Genomic DNA, 10,352 nt, shown 5'->3' with positions numbered 1-10,352 from the left:
ACATTTTACTTTATGATCTATCTTTCATGTATAAATGTATTGTAGCCTACTGTTTCCATTTTAATGCAAGAACGTTCATTTTAATTTCACATTCAAACACATCCACAAAGGATGTAACTTTTTACAGGATATTGATACCAATATCCAGATTAAGGCTGCATTTGAGAAACATAGAAATGCTTGCGGAAATCTATATCAAGTGCAAAAGGTTTCTCTGGGAACAACTGCATTGAATGGAGACAAAAATAATCATTTATGCACAGCATATGTTTATTGGTGTAATAACGAATTAGGCTGTGTGGAGTGCAGCAAGTCTTTTAGGTAATTCATCAATGAAAAAGAGCAGCTTGCCCATCTTCAGACCCTGTCCCTCAGTTTGCTGCAATCCCAGGTTCATGTATTTATTAGACTGGTCATATACAGGCCAGTGCACCAGACCAGGCCCATTTGGTGAGCTGTAGAAATAAAATATTCATTTAATGAATAAATGATCATCAGTAACAGATCCTAATACTCTGTCCAGCAACTAATGTATACTCACCCAGTACGAATAAAGTTAGCCCAGTATCCCATGACAGTTTTGCATAGTTGGTTTTCTTCCTCACTGAGTGTTCCTGTGAATGATAAAGAGTTAACTACATCACCACTTCATCACAGCCATTTGCAGTTTCAAACCCCACAGTGAACTGTCCAGTATAATTGTCCACTATCATAATAATTTGCCGTGGCAAATAAGGTCTTAGATCTGCTTACCTTCTGTTTTGATATGGCCATCCCAAAAGCAGGCCCCAAACACAAATCCAACGTCATCAGCATGGTCAGCCTTCACAAAGCTGGGTCTGAGATCTTTAAATATACTGGGACGGTGCTGGAACTCATACATATACACAGGCACTCCAGCAGCTGTGAAGTTATAACATAGGGTGTTGGCAAATTATAAAGCCAACCAACAGTAAAACTATATTTTGCCAGTAACATTGCATTGCAACCAACCTCTGTGGTAAGATGCAACCATAATGGAGGGTAATACTAGAAACATATCCCCCATCATCTCAGTAAATGCGTCGCGAATGTCCTCGGGAGTCTTAGCATCTTTTAAGTATTCTTCTACAATGATTTCATTGGCTCCTGATGTCTACGATGACAGAGAGAAAACTTCAGTCTTCTGAATGGTATTTTGTACTTTGTCCACTAGAGTGAGACAAATACTAACACATTAGTTTAGTTATCACCAGAAATAATCTGGGAAGAAAGAAGTTGAGCTTTACACCAGCTTTGTTAACAGTGTCCAAAATTGCTTTCACTGATTTTGCGTCCATCCCTTTTACCCATTCTCTTGAGACCAAGGCCTGAAATAATAATCAAAATATTAAAAAAATGTGCACATCCTGTTCAGCACCATGTATTGTTTCTTGTTGTTGTTCACAATGGTCATAAAGGTTCATAGACCTTTTGTTTCATTGTACTATTCCACACAAAAATGTTATATTTACCTGAGCGAGCATCCATCCAAATTCATGGTTTGTTGTTCCAATGAGAATTGGAACTTTCTGAAAGTCTTTGCTCTTTAGAATCTCCTCTGCTGAATCTTTAAGAAACACCCCATCAACTGCCGCTCCAGGGAAAATGTGTTTCTAAGGGAATCACTTGGTCTAAGAAATTCATACATTCTCTCTTCGATCTGTATATTTATATACCATAGACCGTTCTTACCTTTTTAGCTGCGTTAATGATCTGTGCCTCAGTCAGTTCTTTTATGCATTTCACCAGCACGTCAGAAGAGCTGAAGTCACACTCAGTAACATTTGCTACCACCTGGTCAATCAGATTAAAGACAATCAGCTTCCTTTTAAACATTTAACATATTATATATAGTGGGGAGAACAAGTATTTGATACACTGCCGATTTTGCAGGTTTGCCCACTTACAAAGCATGTAGAAGTCTGTAATTTGTATCAAAGGTACTCTTCAACTGTGAGTGACAGAATCTAAAAAATCCAGAAAATCACATTGTATGATTTTAAAGTAATAATTTGCATTTTATTGCATGACATAAGTATTTGATACATCAGAAAAGCAGAACTTAATATTTGGTACAGAAACCTTTGTTTGCAATTACAGAGATCATACGTTTCCCTGTAGTTCTTGACCAGGTTTGCACACACTGCAGCAGGGATTTTGGCCCACTCCTCCATACAGACCTTCTCCAGATCCTTCAGGTTTCGGGGATGTCGCTGGGCAAAACGGACTTTCAGCTCCCTCCAAAGATTTTCTATTGGGTTCAGGTCTGGAGACTGGCTAGGCCACTCCAGGACCTTGAGATGCTTCTTACGGAGCCACTCCTTAGGTGTGCCTAGGTCCTAGGTCCTTGCCCTGGCTGTGTGTTTCGGGTCGTTGTCATGCTGGAAGACCCAGCCACGACCCATCTTCAATGCTCTTACTGAGGGAAGGAGGTTGTTGGCCAAGATCTCGCGAAACATGGCCCCATCCATCCTCCCCTCAATATGGTGCAGTCGTCCTGTCCCCTTTGCAGAAAAGCATCCGCAAAGAATGATGTTTCCACCTCCATGCTTCACGGTTGGGATGGTGTTCTTGGGGTTGTACTCATCATTCTTCTTCCTCCAAACACAGCGAGTGGAGTTTAGACCAAAAAGCTCTATTTTTGTCTCATCAGACCACGTGACCTTCTCCCATTCCTCCTCTGGATCATCCAGATGGTCATTGGCAAACTTCAGACGGGCCTGGACATGCACTGGCTTGAGCAAGGGGACCTTGCATGCGCTGCAGGATTTTAATCCATGACGGCGTAGTGTGTTACTAATGGTTTTCTTTGAGACTGTGGTCCCAGCTCTCTTCAGGTCATTGACCAGGTCCTGCCATGTAGTTTTGGTCACCTTCCTCATGATTTTGATGATGTTGCCTTCTCACCAAGCTGCTTGCCTATTGTCCTGTAGCCCATCCCAGCCATGTGCAGGTCTACAATTTTATCCCTGATGTCCTTGCACAGCTCTCTGGTCTTGGCCATTGTGGAGAGGTTGGAGTCTGTTTGATTGAGTGTGTGGACAGGTGTCTTTTATACAGGTAACGAGTTCAAACAGGTGCAGTTAATACAGGTAATGAGTGGAGAACAGGAGGGCTTCTTAAAGAAAAACTAACAGAAATTCTTACTGGTTGGTAAGTGATCAAATACTTATGTCATGCAATAAAATGCAAATTAATTATTTAAAAATCATACAATGTGATTTTCTGGATTTTTGTTCTTGTTTTGATTCCATCTCTAACAGTTGATTTGTATCTATGATAAAAATTACAGACTTCTAAATGTTTTGTAAGTAGGAAAACCTGCAAAATCGGCAGTGTATCAAATACTTGTTCTCCCCACCGTATGTATGTATATAATCTAAAATATAATTTCAATATGTATTTTCAACTGACAAATGAGGCAGTTCAAAGATTTTTGTACATACAATGTACATATGCTATTTGAAGTTCACTCCTGAAGCACTTTCTGTAAAGCAAAAGCAAAAATGCTAACATTCCTGTTATGTTATGAAAACGTTATTTCAGAATGTTCTCTGAATGCTCAAAACGTTTTTTTGAACCGTTTTTTTGGTTCATTCATTGTATTCAGAACATTATTAAAGACCAGATAAGATTGAATGAATATTATTAATGTTAACGGAATATATTTTTAAGAATGTCGGTAACCAAACAGTTGATGGGCCCCATTGACAAGAAATTCATACAGGTTTGCAACAAATTGATGGTGAGTAAATGATGACAGAATTTTCATATTTTGGCGAACAATCCTTTAAAAGGTGCACTGTGTAAATTTTATCATCTAGTGGTGAGGTTGTGAATTGCAATCGCCCACCGCTCACCCCTCCCTTTCGAAGCACATAAAGAAGCTACGGTGGCCGACACAGGTCACGATTTCACTGTAAGGGGACCCACAGTGTATGAAGATAGAAATGGCTCATTCTAAGGTAATAAAAACATAACGGTTCATTATGTAAGTTCTATATACACCACTGAAAACATAGTTATGTATATTATGTATATTATATTGCATTTCTGACAGTAGATCCTCATAAATACTTCACACTGCACCTTTAAGCAAACACATTGATTGTTGAATTTGTTATAAATACCTTGCCAAAATCCAATGGATCTCTGATGGTGTAACCTATCGTGGTTGCTACCCCACTCTGAAAGATGGCTCGGTGAAACAGACCCTTGGTCATGGGTGACAATGTCTAAAAGTCCAAGAATACATCTTTAGAATACATTTAACCCTTGCACTGAATTTTACAAATAATCTATTGTTGGGTAATATCTTATGTTGTTTTAACAACTTATTTTCACAATTCCAAAGTGTGGCCCAGGGGAAGCCCAAAGGGCCACAATGAACTTACCATTTTATTCTGCTTTCTAAACACTGATCAAAAATCATAAGATTAATCACAATATACTGTATACATCAGGTACATCATTACAAAGTAGGCAACAATAAACTGTGACAGAGAAAGATAATGTCGCATTACAAACATTGACTGACTAGAAAAGAGGCGCTGATTCCTCCTGCAGACTCCCCTGCTATGGTGACAGACTGGGGGTCTCCTCCAAAACCCTCAATGTTTTGCTGCACCCACTGTAAAGCTGCAATCTGGTCTAGGAAGCCCCAGTTTCCTTGTGCAAGCTTATCGCCTGTGCTAAAACCAGAAGCACATTTAATTATAACCCACCCAGCAGAAGCAGTGTCTTCAGTAAGCTAACAAATGATGTCATTCTTAAAGGGACAAACTGCATGAGTAATATACCTGAAGTATCCTAACAATCCAAGTCGGTACTGGATTACCACCACAACTATGTTCTCATAGGCCGCCAATGGGGATCCGTCATACATGGAAGCTCCGCCCATGACCAGGGCCCCTCCATGAATCCAAACCATTACCTGTCATACATTGCTTTTGTCAGAGGGGTTAGGGAAATTATAACTAAAGCATAATAGGAAAGTTCTACTGTGAATTCATAAGTGCTGTCCTCTAGTTTAGAGGAGTACTCACTGAAAGTTTTTCTGATTCTGATCTTTGCGAAGGAGTGTAAACGTTCAGATACAAACAGTCTTCTGAGACTCCTGGGGAGGTGAAATCCAACTTCAAGGCCTTTGATATTATCGGCACAATATCTGGGTTTTGAAGGCACCTATAATGCAGCAAGAGAAGATTGTACATACAGTAGGTGGGGTAAAAAGACTATAAAGGTGAAATTAGGGACTCATTAAGAAAACATCCAAAGTACACTCTAGGTGTATCTTTTATAGCACTTTATGTATTTGCTTCTGTAGATTTAAATTACAGTAGTACATAAAAATAGTTTTTTTCTTAATTGTATTCATCTATATTCTTAAGGTTTTTACAGAGGGGTTTGTTCATATATAATTTGCCTGATTAAAAAAAAACTTTTATTCAATTTTCGATTTTTGTTCTAGAAATGTATGCCAATTAGTGCATATTATAAGATGATACCTCATTTGCTTATTTAAACATAACATTTCAGAAGACTTGTAATACAAAAAATGTTAGCAATTCTTAAAGGGTTAGTTCACCCAAAAATGAAAATTCTGTCATTAATTACTCACCCTCATGTCGTTGGACACCCGTAAGACCTCCGTTCATATTCGGAACACAAATGAAGATATTTTAGTTGAAAGCTGATGGCTGAGAAAGGCTTCAGACAGGCCTCCATTGGCATTCAGTACATTGACACTTCCAAGATCCATGAAAGGCACTTAAAACGTCGTTACAAAGTCTATCTCACCACAGTGGCTCTACAATAAGTTTACGATGCGACGACAATAGTTTTTGTGCGCAAAAAAAAATCAAAATAACACCTTTAACCAACTTGTTCTCGACTTCCGTGTGTGCCTCCACGACGCATGCGCGAGAATATGACGTAGCGCCGGCGTTCGGGAATCCATGAAATACACACTTTAACCCCATTTTGAGAACTACGCCGAGACCTAAAGCACGATCAATGTAGAATCCAACAGCTTAGACACGCGCGTCTTCCTCTGCTTGTTAACAAATCGCTTCTGGGTCATGTGTCCGAACGCCGGATCTGCGTCATATTCTCGCGCATGCGTCGTGGAGGCATACACGGAAGTCGAGAACAAGTTGGTTAAAGGTGTTATTTTGATTTTTTTTTGCGCACAAAAACTATTGTCGTCGCATCGTAAACTTATTGTAGAGCCACTGTGGTGAGATAGACTTTGTAACGACGTTTTAAGTGCCTTTCATGGATCTTGGAAGTGTCAATGTACTGAATGCCAATGGAGGCCTGTCTGAAGCCTTTCTCAGCCATCAGCTTTAAACTAAAATATCTTCATTTGTGTTCCGAATATGAACGGAGGTCTTACGGGTGTCCAACGACATGAGGGTGAGTAATTAATGACAGAATTTTCATTTTTGGGTGAACTAACCCTTTAATGTAATCAATCAACGGGGGAAGTATGGTGATATCTATTAGTTTTTTTTTTTATCCTATTCACCTGGGGTCGGCAACCTATGGCACACGGAGGGATAAACACAAGAAGCATGTACCTCCGGTCGAATGAATGTGTTGTACCTCCGGTCCGGTTGAATGTGTTGTTGAATCTGTTATATAATCTCACTGTTTAATAGTATTATAGATCCTCCTAACTTAATAAAACAGGCTGTGCGACAATGAGGAAAGATTACCTCAAAATGTAGCCTACGTCCGTTTGCAAGTTCGAAGGATTTTTTTTCAATTAAATACATACCTCTTTAGCTATTGTCATGTGCCAGTGATTATCGGCACACGTGTCATATTTCCCGCCCCATAGTGGTAAAATTATTTATATATAACTGTAGTCCATTACTTTACTGATGAAAATTCTAATGTAGTTTATTACATTACACATTGTAGGCAATATAATTGGACTACTTTTAGATTACTTTTTATCTAACTCTTTTGTCACTGTCACAATTCACCAGTGTGAGTGCCCGTGATCACAACCAGGGGGCACTCCAACCCGGATTGTCATTTCATCAAAGACTACATTACCCATAATCCTTTGCCCGGACTCATCATCACTCATTGTTTGCACCTGTGTCACATTACCTCATTACCCCAGCCTATATAAACCATGTTCCCTCTGTCATTCACTGCGAAGTCTTGTAAGTTTTATCACTGCATTTCTGAACGGTTTCCTGGTTTCATGTCTGTCGATTTTTGGATTACTTGCCTCTTCCGTGGATTACCCTTTTGCCTGTCTCTCTGGTCTTGTTTGCCTTATTGGACTGATTACATGTTATAACCTCTTGCCTGTTTGATGACTACGAGTGTGGATTACCCTTTAATAAAGCTGCATTTGGATCTTCTACCTTCTGTCTCAGAGCAGTAGCCTACGTTACAGTCACATAGGCTATAGTAGTAGATGACATATCTATTTCAGTTACTTTTATACAGCCGTACTCACAGGAGGGGGTGCTGAGTGGCATTTCTTATGCCCTCCCATCCCTGTACAGGATTAGGTGCAGCCAGGCGGAGAGGACCAACAGGTGGCTGTGCAAAAGGAATGCCAAAATATTGCTCCACCACCTTTTCAGAGCCTTTAACTTTCATATACTGCCCACGGACACTGCCATGCTTCAGAACAACAACCGGTCCAGAGTCTGCACATACGTAAACAGAAATTTGAAATAAATACACACACACATATATATATATATATATATATACTATTGCAGTTTAGGCATGACCATTGGACAGCGAAATGCTCATTGGGTCAGCAGGGTCAGACAAAAACAGGTGGTGAAGAAAAGACACGTTAACTGCAAAAGAATTAAGGTGAAGAAATAAGTGTGAAACCATCAAGAAGCCTTTAGTCTTCAGGGCCACCATTTTACAGAACTGTAACCTTAACCTGGAGTCTCCAGAAGTGCAAGGTGTCAGGATCTCAGAGACTTAAGTTAGGTAAAGAATCCTAAAAAATTACCCCCAGTATATAAGAATCACAAGCTGAAGTGTTGTAAAATATATATTAGGGAGCAAAGGCTTGCCTGTGTGGTCCGATCAAACAGACAAGCTTAAACAGACAAGGACTTAAAGTATCTGCTGCTAACATCTTGGTGCCAGATACCACAGCACACCTTCAGGGTCTAGTGGAGTCCATGCCTCGACGGGTCAGGGCTGTTTTGGCAGCAAAAGGGGGACCAATACAATATTGCCCTAATGTTATGCCTGATCGGTGTATACCAACACAAACTTACAATACTTCTTCAAAAGTCAAGAAAATAGATTATTAAATTAAATATTATTTCAATGTATTATTTTCAATATTATTTAAAAAGCAATATTTTAAGATGAAATACTTGCCTGTAGGTACAGGAACTGTCCAAACAGGGGCCAGGGCCAAGCACAGACAGAGCAAAACTTTTATCATAGCTGTTCTTTCGTTAATGACTACTGACTCAAGCCTCTAATATAGCGAGGACCTCACAAAACAGGCTCGATTACAACATACTGCCCTTTAAACTGATCCTACTTTACCCCCTAAAACAAATCCCCTGTTACCTGTGTACACAGTGGAATCCCTGTAGGCCTACTGCGGAAAGAAAATCAATTCCCTTTGTAAATAATAATTAGCTTATAATTGCATTGCATCTCTGTAATCCCTCCTGACATGTTTGTTAGAATAAAGATTTCTAAAATATCAAATGTATGAGTGAAGTGAACCAAACATATGAATGTATCAAAGAAAAGTATTAAAATTGACACACACACACACACACACACACACACACACACACACACACACACACACACACACACACACACACACACACACACACACACACACACACACACACACACACACACACACACACACACACACACACACACACACACACACACACACACACACACACACACACACACACACACACACACACACACACACACACACACACACACACACACACACACACACACACACACACACACACACACACACACACACACACACACACACACACACACACACACACACACACACACACACACACACACACACACACACACACACACACACACACACACACACACACACACACACACACACACACACACACACACACACACACACACACACACACACACACACACACACACACACACACACACACACACACACACACACACACACACACACACACACACACACACACACACACACACACACACACACACACACACACACACACACACACACACACACACACACACACACACACACACACACACACACACACACACACACACACACACACACACACACACACACACACACACACACACACACACACACACACACACACACACACACACACACACACACACACACACACACACACACACACACACACACACACACACACACACACACACACACACACACACACACACACACACACACACACACACACACACACACACACACACACACACACACACATACATATATAAAATACAAAAATTCATTCTAAGCCATTCTCTCATATGGATAATTTAATTTGCCACCACAGTAAACTCTTCTGTCAAAATTCTAATTAAGTGTGTCTTAATACATAGTAAAAAAGTGTCAGAGGCTCAGATTCTTCACAGTTAATAATTCATGTCTTATTCTGGTTTAATGGACAAAGCTTCCAGAATAGCTTGAAGGTTACAAAGTTAAAAGCTGTTTCCAGTAACAATCACTTAGTTGGTTTCTGTTCTGTTGTTTGACTAACTGGCAAAACGGTTAATAACCCTCAACCCAAGGTCTGGGTTGGAGAAATTTTAACCAGCCATAGAGTATTACAGTTAAATACCAAGGGTTGCAGTAATCTGGATTTTACCAGCTCATGCTCATGTCCATGTTTGTACTGGCATTTATATATATTCACATCCTTTTTAATATACACATTTTCCTGTTTATTATGTCTCATTTACTTGTTTTGTGTCATTTTTTGTCATTCAACCTTCTGCCTTATTGACCAATCTACCTTATGTAATATATTTTTTTGCTGTTGATTTGATGTCCACTTACTGTTGCATGGCTGATTGTTTGCCTATGTCATTTTGTATGTTAAAAGATGAGAAAAGAATAAATATTCTATTATCTAAAAAAAGTTGACATTTATAGAGTGCACTTTGGCTGAGACTTTAATCCAATACTTAAACAAGAAACTGTACAATCACAGAGAACTGAAATAATGCTAAACAAGGAACAGACTGAAACATTGGGCTTAACCCTCAGGTGCTCTTCGGTCATTTCTGACCGGAAA

General features: G+C 39.7%; 1 protein-coding gene across 1 annotated transcript; it reads right to left on the bottom strand.

Moving 5' to 3' along the window:
- Nucleotides 1–62: 62 nt before the first annotated feature.
- Nucleotides 63–8,561, bottom strand: LOC307131748 (cocaine esterase-like). Its single transcript, XM_079825588.1, has 13 exons — nt 8,401–8,561; nt 7,502–7,697; nt 5,067–5,205; nt 4,821–4,954; nt 4,559–4,712; nt 4,152–4,256; nt 1,714–1,815; nt 1,494–1,634; nt 1,269–1,349; nt 994–1,135; nt 754–903; nt 542–614; nt 63–455 (listed from the first exon to the last, which is right to left on the bottom strand). The coding sequence occupies exons 1-13, from the start codon at nt 8,465–8,467 to the stop codon at nt 290–292; spliced, it is 1,650 nt and encodes a 549-aa protein (XP_079681714.1). The 5' UTR covers nt 8,468–8,561; the 3' UTR covers nt 63–289.
- Between the last annotated feature and the right edge of the window lie 1,791 nt (nt 8,562–10,352).

The sequence above is a fragment of the Gobio gobio genome (genome assembly GCF_949357685.1).
Source record: "Gobio gobio genome assembly, chromosome: 9".
Lineage (NCBI taxonomy): Eukaryota > Metazoa > Chordata > Actinopteri > Cypriniformes > Gobionidae > Gobio > Gobio gobio.
Note: the sequence above shows the minus strand (reverse complement) of the source record. Positions and strands in the feature narration are given on the sequence as shown.